Source organism: Plecotus auritus (assembly GCF_963455305.1).
Source record: "Plecotus auritus genome assembly, chromosome: 9".
Classification (NCBI taxonomy): domain Eukaryota; kingdom Metazoa; phylum Chordata; class Mammalia; order Chiroptera; family Vespertilionidae; genus Plecotus; species Plecotus auritus.
In genome coordinates, this window is record NC_137783.1 from 77,084,505 (window position 1) to 77,111,219 (window position 26,715).

General features: G+C 41.1%; 1 protein-coding gene across 2 annotated transcripts in view; it reads left to right on the forward strand.

Moving 5' to 3' along the window:
• The window catches only part of DYNC2H1 (dynein cytoplasmic 2 heavy chain 1), a 378,097-nt gene extending 355,355 nt beyond the window's left edge, over window positions 1-22,742 (forward strand). For both annotated transcript variants that reach the window (XM_080641013.1, XM_080641014.1), the window contains 2 exons: window positions 15,770-15,886; window positions 22,350-22,742. In XM_080641013.1, coding sequence (XP_080497139.1) covers window positions 15,770-15,886; window positions 22,350-22,508 — 276 coding nt within the window. In that variant the 3' untranslated portion in view covers window positions 22,509-22,742. The remainder of the gene's footprint in view (window positions 1-15,769; window positions 15,887-22,349) is intronic.
• Window positions 22,743-26,715: the final 3,973 nt, after the last annotated feature.

Consider the following 26,715-nt stretch of genomic DNA (forward strand, 5'->3'; position numbering starts at 1 on the left):
TCTCGATAAAGGAAATAAGCAGGTTACAAAATGGTATGATAACGTATGTTACCCTTTGCATACAGTTTGGAAATATGAAAAACAATACTATTTATTGTTTATGGATACATGTATGTTAAAGAATCATGAAAAACTAAATTCAGTTGAGAGCAGAAGAGGAACAGGAAGGACAAGGTATATCTGAGGACTTCAGCTATATTCATTATGGTTTATTTGCTGGGAATATAGAATAAACATGGCTGCATATTAAAATCTCGTAAAAATGAGCAGTAAATATATAGTTAAAATATTTTTATAGTTTTATGTGTGTTTGACATATTTTTTCATTTTTAAAAGGAGGGTTCTGGCAAATAAAGACATATAATAACTTATCAAAATAAAACTGAGTTTATCATGAAATTCACTATTAAATCCAAGTTAAATTCAACTTAAAATCGGAAGTATGCAGGAAATGCAACATCATATATGAAATAAGTTAATGGCTTAATTATGTTTTTATGAACAAAGTTACTACTATTATTGTTGCTAACCCCTTTAGAGGTAAGAAGAGTTGAATAAGACCTTATATATATGAACAGACCTTTCAAAGTAGATTAGGTTATGGTAATTAGCTATTTGGAATATACTTATGCAATTGTGGTCGACCTAATCCCCACTATCCCTTTAAAATGTTTTGAAACTGTAAAGAAAACCAAACTTTATTTTAAATCTTCAGGTATTTTAATCAGAAGTTCAAGTATGACTAACATTATTTGAGCATAGATTTTTTGTTTTGTTTAATGATTTTATTCAGTTTCTGTTTTGTTAAATTGAAAGCTAAGCAAAAAAAAAATAATTAGAGGAAATTATATTATGACAAGAGATGCACATTTAGATGCCTTTCACTTAATTATTTGCATTTGACCCAAATAGTACATTTGTGCAGATGTTTTAAAATTTTTGCGGCACACTGGTTGAAAATTGCTGATCTAACAATTTTAGAAAATACTTTGCAAATTGAATTTTGTAGGCAAAAGTTCCTTTGACCATTTTTCAGATAATATCCACTCAAACCTTTATTTTGCCTCACTTAAGTGGATATACTATATAAAATAATTATAAATGTCTAGAAATTAGGAGATGGGTTAGATTAATGAACAATAATAGCTAATACTTTTGAGCATTTATTATATATCAGGCAATTTTAAATTTTCCAGGTATTTTAAATTCTTATTTCCCACTCTCATTGTTTTCTTCTGTGTGGAGAGATATTTACTAATGTGGATGCTCTTAGACTCCTCTACTTTCTCCTCCCCTCCTCCCTTTCTGGGAAGAAGTCACTTTATCTGATTATGAGTCTGAGCCAGGAACCCAGGGCTGAATACCACACCTTCCTTATGCTTTTCTCTTGGGTGTTCACATTCTGCTCTGTTCCTTCAGGGTTGTTTCTGCACTTAGTCCAGCTGGCTCCTTAGCTTCGTCCTGTTGCAGCTAGAAGTTAAGCTGGACAAATTCTTGAGTTTGATATTAGAAAGTCCATTGCCTGGAGACTTGTTATATCCTCTAAACTATTTTTTTAAGCATTGAAAGTAATATCTGGGGTTTATCTGCTTTTATTTATTCTTTTAATACAGAATTCCAGTTGCAACAAGGATATAGTTTGTTGATGCCACTCCAACTCCTGATATATTACCATTTTAGTATATGTTTTCATTGTATTTTCAGCAAAAAGAATGTCTTTAAATCTGCAAATTACTTAAATTTTCAAAATATGTTAGTGATGGACTATAGAGGATATAGAGAGAAAAGAGCAGATTTGGAAAATGTTTGTTAGATGTGGCAGAAAGTGGTAGTTGATGGCATGTGTGAAGTTTAGGAGAAGGAGCCAAGAATGTTTCCCAGGTGTCTGATTAAGCAAATGCATGGACAGTGGTGCCAATTATTGAAATAGTCTCCAGAAAATATTCCTCACCCTTCCCACCTCCTGGTTAGAAAAGGAGTTTCTATCTTAGTATATGCATAGGACATAGTCAAGTTGTGGCACTACCAATAGGGACTACTTTTATGAATTGCTTTTCTGAACTAATTGAGCTTAAAACTTAATAAAATTTCTAGAAGAGACCTTAGAAGAACTATCTTACCTAGGGAGTTTCTTGCACTGAAATTACTAGGCACTCACTAAATTTACATTTTTTCAAGAGCAAAATGACTTGAGCAACTCTTGAAGTGGCCTGTATAGCATCACATCAATGGTATAGTAGGAAGAATATTGAATTTAAGGATTAACCAATTATATTCTTATCTCAGCTCTTTCACTAAGGAACAACTGCTTATCTTTTCCATGGCACAGCAACCCAACTGTAAAATTTGCTATTCAAAACTGTTTGTCAAGGCAGACTCTCCTAGTACCTCCTTGTTCCTAAACCATTCCCAAAATGTAATATAGCGGAAAATGATTTTAACTCTACTAACTTTAAGTGTTAACTGTGACTCTAAATTTTAAGATACTTTCATTTAGTATGTTAAAACTTAGGTACTATGTAATATTTGTAAGATTGTTTATATTTCCTATCAAGTTTATGAGAACATAGATGTGTTTCTGAATAAAAAATACTGACTTTACATTTGTTGCTTTTAGATAAACTCAGGGTAGATTAATACTGCAGAAACTGAAAGAATTAACACAAAAAATATGAAACGGAATCACCAAAATTATTATATTTATATTAAGATTAATATGAAGAAAGAGATTAACTTTTTCTTCTTTTTAATTCTTTCAGCTTTGCATGACATATCAAGAATTATTTGCATCAAGTTATCTGAATTTTTTTCTGTTCTTTAAAAAATTATATCAAAATTCCAATCAGTGGACAAATGTTCTTGTTCTGTAATTATGCTTTTCTTTTCCCTCCAGGAGAAAGAATAAATTTTTTGGCTTTTATCATTATATTTCTGCATTTATAAAACTGATGGAACTTGTATTTTTTTCCTAAAACATTTACCAAAACTGAGAATTCAGTCTAACGCAAGTTCACAGTAAGCACTGGTCCAGGTCTTCACCTTCTTTATTCTCACATAAAATACTACAATATTTGTTATATTATTTGGAATGTATAGTTACAATGTAAAGTGTTCTCTTTCTTTAAGATACTAGAGGCCCGGTGCATGAAATTCATGCATGGGGGTGGGGGGTGTTTTTCAGCCCAGCCTGCACCCTCTCCAATCTGGGATCCCTCAAGGGATGGGACCTAAACGGGCAGTCGGACATCCCTCTCACAATCCAGGACTGCTGGCTCCCAACTGCTCGCCTGCCTGCCTTCCTGATTGCCCCTAACCGCTTCTGCCTGCCATCTTGATCACCCCCTAACCACTCCCCTGCCAGCCTGTTTGCCCCTAACTGCCCTCCCCTGCAGGCTTGGTCACCCCTAACTGCCCTCCCCTGCAGACCTGGTCCACCCCTAACTGCCCTCCACTGCAGGCCTGGTCCCCCCCAAATGCTCTCCCCTGCAAACCTGGGTCCCCCCCCAACTGCCCTCCCCTGCAGGCCTGGTCACCCCTAACTGCCCTCCCATGCAGGCCTGGTCCCCCCAACTGCTCTCCCCTGCAGGCCTAGGTCCCTCCCAACTGCCTTTCCCTGCAGGCCTGGTCACCCCCAACTTTCCTCCTCTGCAGGCCTGGTCACCCCTAATTTCAATCCCCTGCAGGCTTGATCGCCTCCAACTGCCCTCCCCTGCAGGCCTGGTCACCCCTAACTGCCCTCCCCTGCAGGCTTGATCACCCTCAACTGCCCTCCCTTGCAGGCCTGGTCCCTCCCAACTGCCCTCCTTTGCTGGTCATCTTGTGGTGGCCATCTTGTGTCCACATGGGGGCAGGATCTTCGACCACATGGGCGCAGCCATCTTGTGTGTTGGAGTGATAGTCATTCTGCATATTACTCTTTTATTAGATAGGATAGAGGCCTGGTGCCCAGGTGGGGGCCAGCTGGTTTGCCCTGAAGGGTGTCCCAGATCTGGGTGGGGGTTCCCTTGGGGTGTGGGGCGGCCTGGCCGAGGGGCCTGTGGTGGTTTGCAGGACGACCACGCCCCCCGGCGACCCAAGCGGAGGCCCTGGTATCTGGGGTTTATTTATCTTCTACAATTGAAATTTTGTAGCCTGCAGTGGAGCCAAGCCTTTTGCTTGCTCCGAGGCGGCCGCCATTTCTGTTGGGATTTATGTATCTTCTATAATTGAAATTTTGTAGCCTTAAGCGGAGGCCTGGGCCGGCCAGGGTGTGTGGAAAGCTTGGCTTCCTCCATCACCATGGGCAACCCTAGCCTCCTGCTCTTTCCAGCTCCGTGGCTGCCGCCATTTCTGTTTGGATTTATGTATCTTCTATCATTGAAACTTTGTAGCCTTGAGTAGGGGCCTAGGTTGGCAAGGGCAGGCGGAAAGCTTGGCTTCCTCCATTGCCGGGGAAACCCAAGCCTCCCTCCTGCTCTCTGTGGCCGTAGCCATCTTGGTTGGGTTTATTTGCATATTTGCTCCTGATTGGCTGGTGGGCATGGCTTGTGGACGTGGCTTGTGGGTGTAGCGGAGGTATGGTCTATTTGCATATTACTCTTTTATTAGATAGGATAATTCATTAACTCCTGACATTTCAGACATTTTTTTGGTCAGATTGGCAAACTATTATTTGTATGTGCCTCAGAATTTTATTTTATTTATTTTTATGTTTTTATTATTTCTTTTTATTTTTACTTTACTTGGTATTCTCTTTTTAAAAAATATATTTTATTGATTTTTTACAGAGGGGAAGGGAGAGGGAGAGAGAGTTAGAAACATCAATGAGAGAGAAACATCAATCAGCTGCCTCCTGCACAACCCCTACTGGGGATGTGCCTGAAACCAAGGTACATGCCCTTGACCAGAATCGAACCTGGGACCCCTGAGTCCGCAGGCCAATGCTCTATCCACTGAGCCAAACCAGTTAGGGCACTGGTTGGCAAACTCATTAGTCAACAGAGCCAAATATCAACAGTACAATGATTGAAATTTCTTTTGAAAGCCGAAAACCGACTTCTGCACATATGCGCCCGCACGTGGTATTTTGTGGAAGAGCCACACTCAAGGGGCCAAAGAACCGCATGTGGCTCGCGAGCCACAGTTTGCCGATCACTGAGTTAGGGCATTGGTATTCTTTTTTTTAAGTTCTTTATTGTTATTAAAAATATTACATATGTCTCCTTTTTCCCTCATTGACATTTCCTAGCCCACCCCCGCCTCCCTGCATAGGCCTTCACTCGCCCTATTGTCTGTGTCCATTGGGTATGTTTATATGCATGCATACAAAGCACTTGGTTGATCTCTTAGCCTCCCTTCCCACACTCTCCTTTCCCTCAGGTTTGATGGTCTGTCCAATGCTTCTATGCTTCATCAGTTTATGTTGTTCATTATATTCCACAAATGAGTAAGATCATGTGATACTTATCTTTCTCTGACTGGCCTATTTCACTTAGCATAATGCTCTCCAGGTCCATCCATGCTGTTGCAAATGATAAAAGAGTTCTTTCTTTTTTTGCAGCATAGTATTCCATTGTGTAGATGTACCACAGTTTTTTAATCTACCCATCTGCTGATGGGCACTTAGGGTGTTTCCAAATCTTAGCTATTGTAATTGTGCTGTTATGAACATAGGGGTGCATACATTCTTTGTGATTGGTGTTTCTGATTTCTTGGGATATATTCCAAGGAGTGGGATTACTGGGTCAAATGGGAGTTTCATTTTTAATTTTTTGAGGAAACTCCATAATATTTTCTACAGTGGCTGCACCAGTCTGCATTCCCACCAGCAGTGCATAAGGGTTCCCTTTTCTCCACATCCTTGCCAGCACTTATCCTTTGTTGATGATAGCCATTCTGATCAGTATGAGGTGGTACCTCATTGTCTCTCGGATGATTAGTGAATTTGAGCATTTTTTTCATATGCCTCATGGCCTTCTGTATGTCCACATTAGGAAAGGGTCTATTTAGGTCCTTTGCCCATTTTTTTATTGGATTGTTTGTCTTCCTTTTGTTAAGTTATATTAGTTTCCGATAAATTTTGGAAATTAGGCCCTTATTGGAGGTAACATTGGCAAATATGTTCACCCATGCAGTGGGTTCTCTTGTTGTTTTGTTGATGGTTTCTTTCGCTGTGCAGAAGCTTTTTATTTTGAAGTACTTCCATTTGTTTATTTTCTCCTTAGTTTCCATTGTCCTGGGAGATGTAGTCGTAAAAATATTGCTACAAGATATGTCATATTTTGCTGTATATGGATTCTTCTAAGATTTTTATGTTTTGCCATCTTATGTTTGAGTCTTTTATCAGTTTTGAGTTAATTTTTGTGTATGTTGTAAGTTGGTGGTCTAGTTTCATTTTTTTTTTGCATGTATCTGTCCAATTTTCCCACTACCATTTATTGAAGAGACTGTCTTAACTCCATTGTATGCTCTTGCCTCCTTTGTCAAATATTTATTGAGCATAATGGCTTGGGTAAATTTCTGGGTTCTCTGTTAAGCTCATTTGGTCTATATGTCTGTTCTTGTGCCAGTACCAGGCAGCTTTGAGAAGAGTGGCTTTGTAATATAGCTTGATATCTGGTATGTGATCCCTCCAACTTTGTTCTTCTTTCTCAGGATTGCTGCAGCTATTCCAGGTCTTTTTTAATTCCATATAAATTTTGGAGAGTTTGGTCTAGGTCTTTGAAATATGCCGTTGGTATTTTAATGGTGGAATTGCATTGAATCTATAGATTGCTTTGGGTAGTATGGACATTTTAATGATGTTGATTCTACCAATCCATGAACACTTTTTTATATCTTCCTCTATCTCTTTTTTCAATGTCCTGTAGTTTGGGGAGTACAGGTCTTTTACCTCCTTAGTTAAGTTTATTCCTAGGTATCTTAATTTTTTGTTGTAATGGTAAATGGGATTGTTTTTTGTTTTTGTTTTTTTAGTTTCTCTTTCTGTGAGTTCATTATGGGTGTATAAAAGTGCCATAGATTTCTGGTGTTCATTTTGTATCCTGCTATGTTGCTGAGTTCATTTATTAAATCCAGTAGATTTTTATGTAGACTTTAGGGTTTTCTATGTACAAAATCATGTCATCTGCAAATAATGACAATTATACTTCTTTTTCAATTTGGATGCCTTTTATATCTCCTTCTTGTCTGATTGCTATGGCTAACTCTTCCAATACTGTAGCAAACAGGAGTGGTGAAAGTGGTCATCCCTATCTTGTTGCTGTTTTTAGGAGAAATGGTTTTAGTTTTTGCCCATTGAGTATGATGTTTGCTGTAGGTTTGTCATATAAGGCTTTTATTATGTTGCTGTATGATCCCTCTATTCCCACTTTGCTGAGTGTTTTTATCCATGAAAGGTATTGGATTGTATCAAATGCTTTTTCTGCATCAATTGATATGATAATGTGGTTTTGTCTTTCAATTTGTTTATGTGATGTATTATGTTTATTGATTTGAGGATATTGTACTAACCTTGCATCTCCAGAATAAATAACACTTAATCATGGTGTATGATCTTTTTAATATATTACTGGATGCTATATGCTATTTTTTTGTTGTTGTTGTTGTTAATCCCCACCCGAGGATATTTTTCCCTTGATTTTTAGGGAGAGTGGAAGAGAGAGGGAAAGACAGAGAGAAGCATTGATGTGAGAGAAATACATAGATTGGTTGCCTATGACCAGGGCCAGGGCCCAAGGAGCCTGCAACCAAGGTATATGCCCTTGACCAGAATTGAACCCAGGACCCTTTGGTTCATAGGCCAATGCTCTATTAACTGAGCCAAACTGGCCAAGGCTGATTTGCTTATATTTGAAGATTTTAGCATCTTTGTTCATCAGGGATATTGGTGTAATTCTCTTTCTCTGTAGCATCTTTATCTACTTTTGGAATTAGGATAATGCTGGCCTCATAGAAAGAGCTTGGAAGTATTCCTTCTTTTTGAATTTTTTGAATAGTTTGAGGAGGATAGGTGTTAGTTCTTCTTTGAATGTTTGGTAAAACTCCTCTGTGAAGCTGTGCAGACCAAGGCTCTAGTTTGCTGGACATTGTTTGATTACTGCTTCTAGTTCATTGGTAGTTATCAGCCTATTCAGGTTTTCTTATTCTTCCTGATTGAGTTTTGGAAGATTGTATTTTTCTAGGAATATCTCCATTTAGTCTAGGTTGTCCGGTTTCTTGGAATAGAGTTGTTCGTAGGAATTTTTACAATCCTTTTTATTTTTGTGGGGTAGGTTTTTATTTCACCTCTTTCATTTCTGATTTTGTTTATTTGGTTCCCTTTCCCTTTGTTTCTTGGTGAACCTGGCTACAGGTTCATCAATCTTGTTTATCCTTTCAAAGACTCAGCTCTTGGTTCTATTGATCTTTTGTATTATTTTTTGTTTTTTTGTTTTGTTTTGTTTTTGGTCTCTGTATCATTTATTTCCTCTCTGATCTTTATTATTTTCTTCCTTCTACTTACTCTTGGCTTTTCTTGTTGCTCTCTAATTCTTTAAGTTCTAGGGTTAGATAACTTATTACTAGTTTTTCTTGTTTTTTGAGGTAAACCTGTAGTGCTATGAAGGTCCCTCTCAAGACTATTTTCACTGTGTCCCATAGATTTTGGATTGTTATGTTTTCTTTGTCATTTGTTTCTAGGATGTTTTTGATTTCTTCTTTGATCTAATTGGTAACCCGTTCATTGTTTAATAGCATGTTATTTAGCCTCCATGTGTTTAATACTTTTTATTCTAGTTGATTTCTTATTTTATGCCATTGTGATCTGAGAAGATGCTTGATAGGATTTCAATCTTCTTGAATTTGTAGAGACTTAGCCTGTGTCCTAATATGTGGTCTATTTTTGAAAATGTGCATTTGAGAAGAATGTATATTCTGTTGCTTTGGGGTGGAATGTTCTGAAGATGTCAATTAGTTACATCTGATCTAGTGAGTTGTTTAGGATTGCTATCTCTTTGCTGATTTTTTATCTAGAAGATTTATCCAGTGATGTTAATGGGGTATTAAAGTTCCTACTCTGATTGTATTGCTGTCGGTCTCTCACTTGATATCTTCCAGAAGGTTTTTTTTTTTTTTTTTAATGTAGTTGGGTGCTCCTGTATTGGGTGCATATATGTTTACCAAAGTTATATCCTCTTGTTGAATCAATTCATTTAGTATTATGAAGTGGCTCTCCTTACCTCTTCTTATGGCCTTCACTTTGAGGTCTGTTTTGTCAGATATAAGTATTGCTGCCCCAGCTTTGTTTTCATTTCCATTTGCCTGAAAGATATTTTTCCATACCTTCACTTTTAGTCTGTGTGAGTCCTTTGTTCTGAGGTGTGTCTCTGGTAGACAGCAGATATATAGGTTATGTTTTCTTATCCATTCAGTCAACCTGGTGTCTTTTGATTGGAGCATTTAATCCATTTACCTATCAATAACGATTTAAGGTTTTTATTGATAGGTACTTGTATGTTGCCATTTTTATTCTTTATGCCTCTGTTCCATTTTCCCTAACTATTTCTTCTTTTTTTAAAAAAATAAATCTTTATTCAGATTATTACAATTATTTCTCCTTTTTCCCCCCATAGCTCCCCTCCACCCATTTCCCACCCCACCTTCTGCCCTTACCTCCCCCCCACTGTCCTCATCCATAGGTGTATGATTTTTGTCCAGTCTCTTCATGAACCCCCCATACCCCTTTCCCCCTTAGAATTATCAGTCCACTCCCTTTCTATGCCCCTGATTCTATTATATTCACCAGATTATTCTGTCCCTCAGGTTTTTAATTCACTTGATTTTTAGGTTCACTTGTTGATAGATATGTATTTGTTGTTCATAATTTTTATCTTTACTTTTTTCTTCTTCCTCTTCTTTAAGAATACCTTTCAGCATTTCATATAATACTGGTTTGGTGGTGATGAACTCCTTTAGCTTTTTCTTGTCTGTGAAACTCTTTATCTGCCCTTCAATTCTGAATGATAGCTTTGCTGGGTAGAGTAATCTTGGTTGTAGGTTCTTGCTATTCATCACATTGAAAATTTCTTGCCACTCCCGTCTGGCCTGCATAGTTTCTGTTGAAAAGTCAGCTGACAGTCGTATGGGTGCTCCCTTGTAGGTAACTAACTGTTTTTCTCTTGCTGCTTTTAATATTCTCTCTTTGTCTTTTGCTCTTGGCATTTTAATTATGATGTGTCTTGGTGTGGTCCTCTTTGGATTCCTTTTGTTTGGGGTTCTATGGGCTTCCTGGACTTGTAAGTCTATTTCTTTCACCAGGTGGGGAAAGTTTTCGGTCATTATTTCTTCAAATAGGTTTTCAGTATCTTGCTCTCTCTCTTCTTCTGGCACCCCCATAATTCTGATGTTGGTACGCTTGAAGTTGTCCCAGAGTCGTCTTACATTATCTTCAACTTTTTGGATTTTTTTTTTTTGCTTTTTGCTTTTTCGGTTGAGTGTTTTTTGCTTCTTTGTAATTCAATTCTTTGACTTGATTTTTGTGTTCCTCTTGTCTGTTTTTGGGTCTCTGTATAATATTTTTTATTTCAGTCAGTGTATGTTTAATTTCTAGTTGGTCCTTTTTCATATCTTCGAGGGTCTCATTATATTTATCGGCCTTTTCTAGTATATTCTTAAAAAGCCTTATAACCGTGGTTTTGAATTCTATATCCAGTCGTTTGTTTTCCTCCATTTCTTTCATTTGTGATCTGATTCTTTGACTCCGCATTTTCACTGCTTCCCTGAGTTGGTAAGGTAGATTTGTGTGCTAGGTTTCCAATATGGCCCAGTGGGTCTGCCTCCCTAGTTAACCTGAGGTGGACACTCTTGGTGCACCCCTTTGTGGACTGTGTGTACAGCCTTGTTGTAGTTAAGTCTTGATTGTTGTTGGTATCACTGGGAAGAATTGACCTCCAGGCCACTTGGCTGTAAGGATCAGCTGTGTCTATGCTGGAAGAAGTTCGGTGCTGGAGACAGCCTTATAGGATTAGACTTGCCAAATTGCAATAGCCTCTGTGCTCAGCTTGGATGGGGTGGAGTCTCAGTCTTGGCTTCCCGTCAGCCTTGCCCTTGTGCGCACGTGCGTGCCTTCAGTCCTCTGCCTTCCCGGCTCCCGAGTCTCTGCCCGAGAGTCCAGACTCCCCCCACAAGAGCGTGGGTCCCCAGGGGCTCGCCTGGAACTGGGGTTCACTGCAGTCAGAACTGGGGCTCAGTGCAGTCAGGAGCCTCTGACTCCCTTCCACTAGGGAAAGCCTGTGGCAACCTCCGCAGCCTTTGTGCGCACTGGCGCACGCGCGCTTTCCGTCCTCCGCCTTCCCCGGCTCCCGAGTCTCCGCCCGAGAGTCCAGACTCCCCCCGTAAGAGCGTGGGTCCCCAGGGGCTCGCCCGGAACTGGGGTTCAGTGCAGTCAGAACTGGGGTTCAGTGCGGTCGGGGGCTTCCTTCCCCCTTCCGCCAGAGAAAGTCAGCCAGGCTCTCAGCCGCCCTTCCTCTCTGCGCGCACAAAGCCCCTTTGCCGTACCTCCAATTCTCTGTGAGCTTTTCTCTTTCCTTCTAGTTGTAGAATTTTCACTCAGCCAGCTTTCCTGTGGTTCTGGATGGTGTCCGTTCTGTCTTTTAGTTGTAGTTTTGAAATTGTTGTGTGAGGCAGCAGTTTAGGTGTTTACCTATGCCGCCATCTTGGTTTCTCCCCCTATTTCTTTTTTTTACAGCAGTCCCTTTACATGTCTTGCATTGCTGGCTTGGTGGTAATAAACTCTCTTAGCCTTTTTTTTTGGTGTGTGTGTGCAAAGCTCCTGATTTCACCTTCAATTTTGAATGATAGCCTACTGGATAGTGTATTCTTGGATTCAGTCCCTTGCTTTGCATCATGTTGTATACGTCATTCCATTCCCTTCTGATCTGATGTATTTCTGTTGAGAAATCACTTGATATTCTAATGGGAGATATCTTGTAGGTAACTTTCTGTCTCTCTCCGGCAGCCTTTAAATTTCTTACTTTGTCTTTGATGTTTGCCAATTTAATTATGATGTGTCTTGGTGTCGGTGTTTTTGGGTTCATCTTGTTTGGGACTCTCTGTGCTTTTTGGTCTTGTGTGACTTTTTTCTTCCCAAAGTCAGGGAAGTTTTCTGTCATTATTTCTTCAAACAGGTTTTCTATTTCTTGTTCAGCTTCCTCTCCTTCTGACATCCCTATTATGAATATGTTGTTTCTTTTCATATTGTCCAAGAGCTCCCTTAGACTCTCCTGCTTTTGATTTTTTTTCCCAGTTGCTCTCTGGGTGTTTTTACTACCTTGTCTTCCAACTCACTGACTCAGTCCTCATTTTCTTCTAGTCTACTCTTGAAACCTTGCATTGTGTTATTACACCTGTGCCATGCTTCATTTCCTCTTTATTCTTACACGTTTGTGAATTTCTCCTTCAGACATTTGAGCATCCTTATTACCATTACTCTGAATTCTTTCTGTGACAGGTTGCTTGCCTCCATTTCATTTAGATTCTTTTCTGGTGATTCCTCCTTTCATTTAGGGGTTGATTCTTTGTCTCTGCATTTTTTCTGTTCCTTTGTAACTGTTTCTATGTATGAGATCAAACTGTGCCACCCAGATTGGTCTTATATAGTGGTACCCAATGGTGCAGTCTCTCAGGTCTCCTGGGATTGGCCCCCTACTTGAGATATTTGGGTTCTCCTGATATATTTGGGTCTTAAATGTTATTGTACCATTCATGGATGGAGTCTCCTCTCAGGTTGCTTGATTCATGCCAACTGTTGTGGAGGTACTGACTGAACAGCACAAAATACAACACGACAAGGCACAACACAGAAGGAACAGAACATGAACGTCCTCATGGCACCTATAATCCCACTAAAAGTGACCACCAGAGAAAAGAGAATTTAGGCAAGAGAAGAGAGAATAAGAATGATAGTGAGAAAAAAAAAAGAAGAGGAGGAAAGAAAGAATATGAGGAGAAAACACAACAAAACAAACAAATAAACTAAAAGCACAGACAAAAACAAAATCACCCAGAAAAAAAAGGTGGGGGAGTAGAATTTGTAGAAGCAGAGCATAAATAGATAAAATAAGGTTAAGGAATTGGATGAATAGGGGAAGGACCATGATTTAGAATAGATGAGGGAAAAAGAAATGAGAAGACAAAAAGAAAAAGAAAGAAAGAAATATTTTTTTGAAAAGGAGAATAGAGAAGAGAGCAGATAGGCCTAAATTTAGGAACTGAAACAAATTTTAAAAAATAGTAGAGGAAAAGAACAAGAGAAGAGAGAAAACAAAGAAAAAATTGTGTAGTGAAGAAAAAGAAAAGAGAAGGGGAAATGCAATAGGAGCAGGGAAGAGTAAATGATATATATGAATAAACCAACAGAGACTAGAATGATAACACATCAAAAAAGATAAAGAAAATCCATTTTTAAAAAGGGGATAAAAGACAGGAAAGAGAAAAACTCAAACAGGAGAGAAGAAGAAAAATGGGTGAAAAAAAGAGAAGTGAGGAAGAAAAAGTTGTAAAAAAGGTATAAAAAAAATAAAATAAGATAAAAATTAATTCAAAAAAATAATTAAGAAATAAAAATTAAAAAATTGATGTGTCGTTCACTTCAGCCGAGTTTTAATGCCCCCTGAGAACTGGTTTAGGACCCTACTCTTCTGTCTGCTGATTCTGGGCTTCCTGTTAGGTACTTAGGTTCTAACCATTGTCAGGCACTGTCTTTGCGGTTTTAGCATCCTGCTTAATGCTCCAAGCAATTCACATGCCCTCTGCTTATGTCAGTCTCCTCTGCAGGCCTTGGCTGCAAGCAGGTGGGTCCAGTCTGCCCTCTTTGCCTGTCTGCCAGCTCTCAGTCTTAATCACTCAGGTGTCTGTTTCTGACAGGGTTTTAGGTATGGTTGGTTGCTGTGCTCTTTCACTTTCAGGAAATAAGGTGGCTATTTTTTTTTTTCCTGACCCAGAGCTACTCCTCTGTGAGTGACCCAAAATATTACTCTGGCCTTGGCTAGTCAGAGATCCTTGTATGGAGACCAATGGGTTTGGCTTGCAATCTGGAGTTTTTATCAGTCTGGTTCCCAGAATAGCTGGGTGGACCGTCCCCTCTTCCAGTCCAGTCACTGATGGCTCTTTGGTGCCAGTCAGAGTCTTTGTTTCCTTTGTAAAGCTCAAACTGCAGGCTGTATTACCTGCCTTGAGGTTACTGGGGTGGGGGTTGGTGTTAGCTCTTCTGGGAAGAAATGGCTGCGTAGGTTTGGAAGCTTAAGAATGTCCAGATGCAGCCGGGCTGGCGTGGCTCTGTGGATGATCATTGACCTATGAACCAGGAGGTCACAGTTCAATTCCCAGTCAGGGAACATGCCCGGGTTGCGGGCTCAATCTGAGGTAGGGGGCATGCAGGAGGCAGACAATCAATGATTCTCTCTCATCATTGATGTTTCTCTCCTCCCTTCTTCTCTGAAATCAATATATATATATGTATATACATATCCTATCTAATAAAGAGGGAATATGCTAATTGACCATCACACCTTCACAAAGATAGCAGTGCCCACAGCCACAAGATGGTGGTGCCTAGTCCCCTCAGCCACGCCGGGGCAGCAGGCGTGTGGCATGGCCAGGCCCACCCCCAGGCGGGTCTGGCCGCTCCGTGCGCCTGCCTCCGAAGTCCCCCAGTCCCCTCAGCCCTCCAGCCACCCAAGGGCCAGCCCAAGGCACAGGCAAGCCTTGGATGGCGGCTGCCCAGCCACCCAGGGCTGGCCTGAGGCGCAGATAAGCCTTGGAAGGCAGCTACCCAGCTGCCCAGGGCCGGCCTGAGGCACAGGCAAGCCACCAATGGCGGCTGCCTAGCCACCCAGGGCCAGTTTGAGGCACAGGCAAGCCTTGGATGGCAGCTACCCAGCTGCCCAGGGCCGCCCGAGGCTCAGGTAACCAGGACTGGCCAAGGCTTGCGCTGCCGGCAGTGGCAGCAGCAGAGGTGTGAGGGGGGGTGTCACCTTCCCCTGATCGCTGGCTTGCCTCCCGCCCTTGAATGCTCCCAGACTGTGAGAGGGGGCAGGCCTGGCTGAGGTATCCCCCTCCAGTGCATAAATTTTCATGCACCGGGCCTCTAGTGTGTGTGTGTGTGTGTGTGTGTGTGTGTGTGTGTGTGTGTGTGTAATGTCCCGATACAGGATCTTGGCCACATCTCCCTGACCTGCTTCCCTCCCCAGTCTCTCCTCAGGCACCTCAAGTCTGTGCCTTTCTCTCTGTGCCCAAGCCTTGCACGAGTGTTTGCAATTGAAAATTCCTATTTTGGGTTTAGAGATTAAAAAACAAAGACAAAACAAAACCAAAACAACAACGAAACTGCAGGTTTCTCTCCCCTCAGCACCGTGCTCCTCCTGGCCTTTCAAGCTAAGCCCTTCATGGTTGTGGTCTGGATTCCTTGGCTTCCAGCAGCCCTGTGGCCTTTCCTTTTCACAGTTCAGTGTTAGACCTGTCGCTAAGGGACAGAGCTTTGGTGCAAAGCAGCTTCCTCCTCAACCTCTTGGACTGCTAGCTGGCTGTCCCTCTTAAGTCCACATCTCTGTGCTCACCATTCTCCAGGCATCCTCTACCCTTCCTTGTTGTAAATTATCTCCTCAGCTGTGTCTAATTTGTTAATTCCAGGAGGATGTTCTCTGATTTACTTGTCTTTTCAGTCTGGCCTCGGGATGAGGTACACAACATGTCTGCCTGTTCAGCCACCATTTTTTTACTCCAGACTTTAATGTTTTCTATGTTTCCATGGCAGGTTAGTGGCTTGTGCCTAGAAGGATGCAGTTTTGATGGGAATCGACTTTCAGAAAACCAGCATGATTCTCCTAGTGTGTCATCAGTCCTCCCTTGTTTTATGGGCTGGATTCCACAGGTAATATATTTTTAGTAGGTACAAGTTTTAAGTTAATCAATTCATTCTTGGATTTTTTTTCTATTTTCACTAAGATAATGTAACCTATACTCACACTTACTTATTTATATATTCATTTGTTCATGATGTAGATTCTAAAGTTGCTCTAATTTCAGCTCAATGCTAGTGGTTAAATTAATATAGGTCTAAATTAAGGTTTCCCTAGGGGGTTTTGTCCATAAAGAGCATTGACTTTCTCCAAAGCATTTCCCCAAAATTATTCTAGATAACATTATTTCATAATGGTTCTTTGTGAAAAATTGTTTACTAAACAACTTTAATAACTAGAATATTTCCTGCCCTTGGAAATTCATGATGTATTTGAGAATATGAAATACTCTGAAGAGTGCCAAAGATTACCACACTTTTTCTTGCACTACATCCCACCCTTCATCTGGATCTCCTAATAATACAGTTAGGGAAACACTGCTTGATCTTACAGAACAGTCTGGGATGATGCCCTGGTTTGACATTCCACAGGATGTCAGTTTGCCTGTGTTCTATCTTTCCAGTAAAGAATGCTATTAGGGTTCATCAGCCCCACAGCAACATTGGAGTCCTCAGCCAGCCTGAACCCTATTGGACCAAACAGACACAATATTGGATCCAACAGACACAAAATTGACAGTTCAACTTCAGAAAGAAAATTCATTTCCAGGGAAAATCCTACCATAAATTGATTCCATAAGCCACTCACATAAACAACCTATACATTACTTTTATTTATTTTAAATATATTTTTATTGATTTCAGAGAGTAAGGGAGAGGGAGATAAAGAGAGAAATATCAATGATGAGAGGGAATCTTAGAGTGGGTGCCTCCTGCACACCCCACACTGGGGATCGAGCCCTCTACCTGGCATGTGCCCTGACCGGGAATCGAACGGTGACCTCCTGATTTATAGGTCGACACTCAACCATTGAGTCATGCTAGCCGGGCATATACATTACATATATACATATACACACATATATATGTGTGTGTGTGTGTGTGTGTGTGTGTATAGTATTATCAGCATGTATATTAGAAGATATATGCTGAACACTCTGCCTTGTGAGCACTCTGATTTAAAAATAATAAATATTTAATTACTATCTTTCCTACATGATAGTATTTTTTTCTTTAAGGCCTTATGAAGACAATATTGTTAGATTCGTGTTACTGAAAAATATGAGGGAAGTATTTCTCTACCAAAATACATTTTAAAGAATAATGTAATAAAGAAATTGTTATGACATTCTTGACAGAATAAATTCTCAAAATATTCAGAGTTGGAAAATTGAGTTGAAATTGGTAAAATAGTTAACATAATTAAACTAGGTAATTTTGTTTTCTTTTTGGGGGATTTTTTTGTTTTCTTTTGTTATTGTCTTTGGTTTGTTGGCTAAATGATACCTAATATCACCACTTGCCTTTGTCAGTGCATTGTCATCTTTCAAATAGTAGCCTATTGCCTGGTATTTGTAGTACGTGTGCACTTTTAAGTTATTTTCCCATGGGCATGAGTATGAAATTTCAAATTTTAGCCTCATTATTGACTGAGCTAACTGGACCACTTTCTGTTTTAATAAAGTAGGATATATGAACACATTAGACATTTAAGATTAGTCATAATATATAGATTTTAATTGTTAAATTTTATTTACATCAAACTAGCTTGTTTACATGTTATATAAGATGAATTATTTGAATTCTTCCTATTTAGCATTAATTGAGCATTTCATGTCTTTATTAATAGTTATTAGTAAAGTTTTAGTTTCATCCAAATATTTCAGCCTAGCAGGGCCTTATGTTTTGTCTGTAATATCTTTAATAAACATATTAAAGAAGGATCTGTGTCATAAGAATGTAATATAGTTAAACAACATTCATGAAACTTCCAGCAGCACAGGTATTGTGCTAACAGTGAGAATGCCCATGTACTAGCTCCACTACTGTGATAATTTATTTGGAGACCTAAGAGCAAGCCTGTTCAACTTTTTTTTTTTTTTTACAGAAGATTATAACATTTAAGAGATTTTGAGAAGTGATAAGCAATTTTAAGAAATAACTGCAGTGTTTTACTTTTAAAATACTGTAGGCTTTGATGTAAATATTTTTACCCTCACTTTAAACAAACAGAAACACCTACAACCCAAAGCAGGTTTAAAAAGATTTTGAAATATATACTGAACCAGTAAATTGATAGTGAATATACAAAGAAACAACTTTGCATTACTGTTAAGTTCCTAATTTAAAGGTAAAGTGGCTTGGCATTAAAATGAAGAGAGATAGAGAAAATCTCCTGAATAGAAAGGAATAGCATTGTAAAACATTTCAATATGATGTTTCTGTTTTTGCTTTTGACCATAGAAGCTATGGGAAGCAAAGCAAATATCAGGTGGTAGAAAAAGATAATTTAAGACCTTTCCTCGGCTTATAAATAGTCATTCATAGATTCAGATCATTTCAGTCCAACAAATATGTAATGTTTATCTGCTATTTGATAAAAAATTTAAAAGCAGCACTTCAAAAGAAGCCCTGCACTAGGATTTAACTTTAGGAATGGCTAAGGAGTTATAAAAATTACAGAAAATTCAGAATCCTAAAGCTTTGCCATTTAAGCAGAATTAGAGAAGGGGGAAGAGATTAGGCAGTAACTAATAATGGTTTAAAATTCTCTTTACTTCATATCCTACATTTTTTTCCTGAGGCCCAGCCAGAATTATCTCTAGTAATCCTTGTTAGATTAACATATCCCAGAGTAGCATTTTGTTTTCTTTTTTTAAAAAATATATTTTATTGATTTTTTACAGAGAGGAAGGGAGAGGGAGAGAGAGTTAGAAACATTGATGAGAGAAACATCAATCAGCTGCCTCCTGCACACCCCCTACTGGGGATGTGCCCGCAACCAAGGTACATGCCCTTGACTGGAATCGAACCTGGGACCCTTGAGTCCGCAGGCCGACACTCTATCCACTGAGCCAAACCGGTTAGGGCATATTTTGTTTTCTTAGGTAATTATTTTTCCAAAAATTATCTACACTAATAAAAGAGAAACATGCAAATTAACCATCACTCCACTACGCCAAGCCATGCCCACCAGCCAATCAGGAGTGAGTATGCAAATTAACCCAACCAAGATGGTGGCCAGCCCTGGAGCTGGAGCAAGCAGGAGGCTTGGGTTGCCCCCGGCGATGGAGGAAGCCAAGCTTCCCGCCTGCCCTGGCTGGCCCTGGCTGGCCCTGGCCTCTGCTCAAGGCTACAAAGTTTCAATTAAAGAAGATAAATAAATCCTAGATACTTGCTTCCAGCCAGCCCTGGCCTCTGCTCAAGGAGGTGCTGAAAAAAAAAAGAAAAGAAAAAGAAAAAAAGGAGGGGCTGGGACCTTGGTTCACCGGGGGGTGATCAGGCCAGGATGGGATGGCAGGGGCTGTTGGGGGTAAGCAGACCAGCAGGGGGGCCAGTTGGGGGTGAGCAGGCCGTCAGTGGGGGTCAGTTGGAGGTGATCAGGACGGGGGGGGCAGTTGGGGGTGAGCAGTCCAGTGGGGAGGAAGGTGGGGGGCAGTTGGGGGTGAGCAGTCCAGTGGGGAGGAAGGTAGGGGTGAGCAGGCCAGCAGTGGGGGCAGTTGGGGACAAGCAGGCCAGCAGGGGGGCCAGTTGGGGGTGAGCAGGCCATCAGTGGGGGTCAGTTGGAGGTGATCAGGATGGGGGGGCAGTTTGGAGTGAGCAGGCCAGCAGGGGGGCAGTTGGGGGTGAGCAGGCCAGTGGGGAGGAAGGTCGGGGTGAGCAGGCCAGCAGTGGGGGCAGTTGGGGACAAGCAGGCCAGCAGGGGGGCAGTTGGGGGTGATCAGGCTGGTGGGGGTGCATTTGGGGGCGAGCAGGCCAGCGGTGGGGGTCAGTTGGGGGCAAGCAGGTAGGCAGGCAGGCAGGTGAGCGGCTGGAGCCAGCAGTCCCGGATTGTGAGAGGGATGTCCAACTGCCCGTTTAGGCCCGATCCCTGTAAACTGGCAGTAGGACATCCTTCTAGGGGTCCCAGATTGGAGAGGGTGCAGGCCGGGCTGAGGAATACCCCCCGCTCCGTGCATGAATTTCGTGCACCGGGCCTCTAGTATACTATATATTTCATGTATACATTGTTTCCTAGGCTAAATTTTAAGCTTCAAAGAAGATTATTATTTTTCCTATCTGAATATACATGAAATGCTTAGCCTGTATAATTCTAGACACAGCATTTGCACATAAAATACTGTTAAATGAATGCATGAATAACTGACAGAATCTTTAATACAAACCAAGAAAAATTAGAAAGATTTGGGGCAGATGGTGTTTTTATCTATTTGGGCAATTATTCTTCATAAGGAATGAATTTTGTTATATGCAAATCAGGTTAAGATTTAGGAATGTTAGGAATGAATGAGTTTTCAAAAGGACTTAAGTAATTTTACATATCAAGAACCAGAAACATCAGACAGTATTTGAGAGAGAGAGAAAGGGAGAGGGAGAGAGGATTGGAAAAGGTAATAGAAATTCCATACAGTGCCCACTTAGACATAAAAAAATATTTTTTCTTGATGGAAATATTTAAAATCTATTTTCATTTCTCTTTACTCTAGTGCTATCTGTGATGTGTAGTAGATGCTGAAATGCTGGGATTTTTTTCCTAGTTGATTTGAGAATTAGTAGGGATTAAGGAAAAGGCATGTATATGCAGTCCAAAGAATTAGAGATATGTGGATAAATAATACTTTATATTTGAGCTGTTAGATACATTATCAATTTTTTCAACATGGACGAATGTTGTAATCTCTCTTTCATCACAGGGAAAGTGATGCTTAGACAGTAGCCTACTTAGGTCAGGAGCTCCTAGACAAGTACTCCAGAGCCTAAAAATGAGTTATTTCCATAAATGCTATTGTCTTCTATTCTGAAAAGCAACAGAATAACAGAATATTTAGGTGCTAATATTCATATGCCAAAACTTTTTTTCAACTGCACTATCTATGGCAACTTTGCTGCTTCCTAATTAGGTTGCCATGGTGAATTCTCTGTGGCTTTCTGATTTGTCACTTTTAAAATTTTTAAATGAGTCTAACTTTGAAGTTTCACTCCAACTCTAAGAAAAATAAGTAATATTCCATTAGGTGAATACAATTATATAAGTTCAGTAAAAACATTAATCCTAGATTAAAATTAGAAACACTATTATGAACTTGTGATTTTTTAAAATTCATCTTTCTAATGTCCAGTCACTGAAAAATCCTAGAAGAATGATAGACCATTTCTAGCACCCAGATTATGATCTCTAATACTATTTCTCATTAAAAGAACCAAAGACCTTCAGAGTATGAACAACTGGGTTCTGGGACAGGAAATATAAAAGACAAGCATATATCATATTGACATACTGGAAAGCAAGGAAGCTATTAAAGATGTCAGGGACATATAAAAAACCCAGGAGACAACTTAAGAGTTCCCACTGCACAAAGATTGACAATTTAAACATCAATAAGATAATCACTGCATTGAAGTGCATCAGTAGCTGCATTAAATCTACTAGTTCACAATGATGTTTTAAAAAAGGAGGGGGGAGGGAACCAGATACCACCCTTAGAATATACTACGGAATGAATACATTGTTTTAAAAATAAATAAATAAAAGGAAATTAGATAGCATTTATCCAGATTTTATGAATTGTCGCTTGGTAATAAAAAAAAAATCGGTAAGTAAAAGTTCCTATCTATAGATATACTCCTGCCTGGAAATGAAGAAGAAATAATAGAGTGAAATTATCATTTTATAATCTTGAATGTAATAATGATCACCATGGCTCCTAATATCTAAAAAGGGAAATAACCAGACATATGCTTCTTGATGGATGTATACAGTACCATCTATGCAGTGTTTTGCCAAAAACTGAATCTGAATCTGAGCTTATGCTCAGATCCAGTTTACAAGAGTACAGGGAATAGGTGAACATGATACTATGGGAATGTAGACAATAAAAGTCAGAATGTGTGAAATCTTTGGTATAGTTTCTTCAGCAAATTGCAAGGAAGGAAAAACCTATAAATTCAGAAGTCATATCAACAAAATGTTAGTATGGGCTTTATTTGAATTGTGGCTTTAATAAAAAATATTTTAAATTTATGGGATAATGAGATAATAGATATATGATAATTGATATTTTCAAATATTATAATAGTATTGTGATATTTTTGTTTTATTTCTAGAAATATGTATATATTTATACATAAAATTTTCTGTGTTGCAGATGGATGATGGGGGTTTATTATAGTAATCTTTATTTTAAAACACTTCCTAATAAAATTTTAAATAAAACTTATTTGGGAGGATTTTGTGTTTGTCTCTTTGGTTATCTAATGGTCATCTTCCAAACAGTATGTTGCTATATTTTAAAATAAAATTAATTTTTTTAAACAGGGTGTATACGGCCCATATTCCCCTGATGATTGCATATCTTTGCCTGTTTACACAAGTGCTGAAAGGGATCGTGTGGTAACCAATGTGGATATTCCATGTGGAGGCAACCAAGACCAGTGGATTCAGTGTGGAGCAGCTCTATTTCTAAAAAATCAATAAAATCTAATGGCGATAAAAGCTGTCTAGCAAAAAGAAACATTTATTATTTAAAATTTAAATAAAATACATGGTGAATCTATTGTTAGTTCAAAATATGCACATATAGTTACCCTATGTTTTTTATCTCATTGGGTTTTTATTTTTATGGATAATAACAGCACAATAATTTAATGTTTTAGGTAAGATGTTTAAAATAGTATATATAAGGAATCAGTAATAAATGATGTCTATTACATTTGCATCATAATTATTTTATAAAATACTAGAGGCCTGGTGCACGAAAATTTGTGCATGGGGGGGTGGGGTGGGTCCCTCAGCCCGGCTTGCTCCCTCTCATAGTCTGGGAGCCCTCACGGGATGTCCTACTGATGGCTTAGGCCCGCTCCCCGAGTGGACCGGGCCTAAGCTGCAGTCTGGCCTCCCTCTGCGGGAGGCAACTGGCCGATTAGGTATACAGATACTTTCTGGAGGCAGCATGGACTCCTTCCTTATTTCTTTCCTCTGTGGTTGGAGAATAGGGGACCAAAAGGTGGAGACAGAACTGTGGCCAGGCCTAGGGCTTTTGTAGGCAGCGGAAAGAGGGAGAGGGCTGGGGAAAGTCTTCAATTGTCCTCCCTTCCTCTGGGCCCCTCCCTCCACTATTTCCTTGTTGTGGTGGACACTCGCTTGGGCCTCAGACTGACAGGAGCCCAGCAACGGTGGGGTTCAGCCCCCTCACTTCCCAGCTGAATGTACAGCTGCCTCACATTCCAAGCAGGGCTGTTTTCAAGTGGCTAAAGTGCTGAGAATTCATGGCTCCCGGCCTCTCCCCTCTTGGTTTCCTCCTTGGTTCTGTTGCAAACTTCATGGAGACACCGAAGCAGCTCTGTCCTGGTAGTTCTGCACCAGCACCCGCTGGGGCCCCACCGGGCAATCTTCAAGGTCTCCAGGTCCACAGCTGTGCTCAGGGAGGTCGCCCAGAGCCTGTACCCCCGGGCAGGTGAGGTAGAGGGGCTAGCTTGGAGGGCTGGAGGAAGATGGCAGAGTAAGAGTTGGTAGGAACCAGCGCCTGTTCAGCCAGACTTCCTAAGCTCCCCACTGGGCCCAGGCTGGGCCCCTTTCCCACGCTGGGAGGACCCTGACTGAGGTCCCCTCCCTGCACCCAGCACCCACCTCCCTGTTCCACCATTGGAGGTGGGAGCAGCTCGCCTGCGATGCTCTGGATCCTGCCAGCCTGGCAGGCAGTGGCACATGTAGTGTGGCCTAGCGTGCTTGTGGCCGCAAGCTTCCTCCCCCTCCCTGAAGCATGGGGCAGGGTCGCAGCAGCTCACGGCCTCCCCAGGGTGCCGTGCATAGAGACACTGCTCGCCACTGAGCCACCATCTGGCCTGGGACCTGTCGGGGCTGGGGTGGCCTTGGGCTCCCGCTGGCCCCACTGAAGCCAGACTCGGCTTGGCTAGCCACCCCCATAGCCTGAGGGATGCATGTGCCTCACAGGCCTCGTTGCCCTCGTGAATCGCTGCAGCCTGGCCCTCCCATCCCAGGAAGTGGCCATCCTGATTGCCATGGCTCACTCCCCGGTGCAGTCAGGCCTGCCTGGCATGCATGTAGGCAGGAGCCAGGCCGCCGAGGGGAAGGAGGAGGGTGCACGGGCCAGGGAGGAAGTGGGGAACTTGGCGGTATAAACATGCCCCCCACACCGTGCTGGCCCCTTGCGCTGCATTCCTGGACCCCCTGGCACCCCTGCCTGGCGCCGTGCTCTCGGGCCTGGGGTGTGGGAGCGAGGGACCTGGGACTGTGGCCTGGAGGCTGCCCTCGCTGACTTGGAGTTGCAGTGGTCGGTCAGGGAGGGATGTGGGGTGCCATGAGGCAGCCTCACACAAGTCCCTGATGCTGCAAGTCCCCGCCTCTCTCTCCGAGAGGTCAGCAGTTCAGCCCATTCGGCTTGTTGCGCACGCAGCCTGGAGTCAGGTTGAGCCTTCAGTTGTTATGGATGTTACGGACCCTGGGTTTTTATATATTAGGATAATCTTACACTCTTCTATATTTAAAGTATTAAAGTCCATTTTGTTTTCACAAGACAAACCACAGTTTAATCAAATGGCTGTCCTTTGTAGAATTTTGTTCAAAACTAATAGGTTGTCTGTGACCAATATATAATAACAATAATTAAGGCTTAGATAGCACTGACTACATCATGCTAGGCACTGCTCCAAATGGTTGATTGACAGGTAGGTAGGTAAATAAATAGAGAGGTTGGTAGGTAGATAGATAGGCACATAGATACATACCTAGATGCACAGATACCACATTTGTTATTAATGTTCATTTTACTAATGAGAAAAATGAAACACTGGTTAAGTGACTGGCTCAGCTGATAAACTGGTCAAGTGTCACAGGAGAAAACTCACCCTTCCAGCCCTCCCGCCCTGGAGGAAAGAACAGACTAGCACAGCTGAGTTCTCTGACACTCTGTTTGGAACCGAGCATGCTCACAGGAATGAACAGGGATATTTCAGCATCACATGTTCATCAATTCTTCATCCTGCAAATATTTTCTACAGCAGAGTTTCTAATAAGAACTTAACATGAATTGACAGTGCCAGTCAAATACTTCTGAAAAGTCACCTCTGTGAAATTTAGGAAGGGACTATGGGGGGAAATGCTTTGAATTGTGAACTTAGCTCTCAGAACTATCAACCTGAGCTTACTTTACTTCAGCACCAAATGCCCTCTTCATGTGCAGTCATGTTCTAAGGCCTCAAGGGTTTTCTGTCTTCTTCACAATAACAAGGAAATAGCATTAAGGCTGGTCTGTGAGGAAAGTGTCAATTCATTTGAAATTGTGGCAACACACACTTCATAGGTTTTCCTTAAATCCCTATCTTGGTAAGAAGGGCTATAAGCATTTTAAAAATAAATTTAATTGGAGAACATGCTACAATTCAGTTTCATTCACAGATCAGAATTTCCTGTCTCTGAGTTTGTATTTGGGATAAGATGTATTACAAAAGAAAATCAGTCTCTCTTTTTAAAGTCTGAGGGTCAAATTTTTCCTAATTATTCAAGAGTTGATTCCTGTGTTTTCTATTTTAAAGAGAATAGAGGCGATTACAGAGAATGGTGCATAGTTAAGAGAGGAGCTGCTCTCAGGCCAGACCTTTGGGTCATTTGATTTATACTGTGGCCAAGCTGTATTGCAATAGGAAATTAAACACTTGGGTTTGAGGATGGTAAGTCCTAAAGCCTTCAGGTTCTTAAGGAAACAACCCAACAGGGAGTTGGGGTTGTGCCCATGATGAGAACTAAGAAAAAGAGAGAGGAAGGACTTCTTAGGGGCAATAACGTGCTCCAAAGGAAAATGAGGGTCCTAGTGGGGTACCCCTCTGTCCCAGAGCACTTAGAGATCTGATTTGGATGTCAGCGTCCTAAAATCCAAGTTCGGACTGAGATCCAACAGCCTTCAAACCCAAGACTGGACCAAAGTGGGAGATGGCTGTAAATGTCCTTCCAGCCTAATCCCGAAGTGACACACCTGGTGCTAGGGTTTCCATCCCACCAAGGACCACGACTTGTAGGGAGAAAGGACTGCCACTTCTAACCTAGAGGCTGCTATTGTCTCAGAATCAATGAGACTTACTGATTACACCAGGAGAGCATCCAAGAAATTAAAGAGGAGAAAGAGAGGAACTGAACTTCCAGAGACAGAGTACAAGTTTGAGAAGCTAACTTCCTGTAAGGGCCACCAAAATGTTAGGGTTTGGCTAGTGAGGCGGGCTGAGGAAGAATTCACAACTAAAAGAAGAGATGCAGAGGGAGTTTATTTTACTTTCCACAAAGGGCTTGTGCATTGCTAATCAAAATAGGGCAAGAAACAAAAAGCAGCTTCCCCTTTTAAGCCCTGGTTGTTGCTAAGCAAGAAGGAAGGGAGGAGGATTTGGGGCTGAAGTTGAGCAGACATCAGGGGCTGTCTTGAAAATACAGTTTGTTTTTCAGAAGACAGTTTGGCAGATGTACTAGGGCAGTGGTTGGCGAACTGGCTCGCGAGCCACATGCGGCTCTTTGGCCCCTTGAGTGTGGCTCTTCCACAAAATACCATGTGCAGGCGTGCACGTACAGTGTGATTGAAACTTCGTGGCCCATGCGCAGAAGTCGGTTTTTGGCTCTCAAAAGAAATTTCAATCATTGTACTGTTGATATTTAGCTCTGTTGACTAATGAGTTTGCCG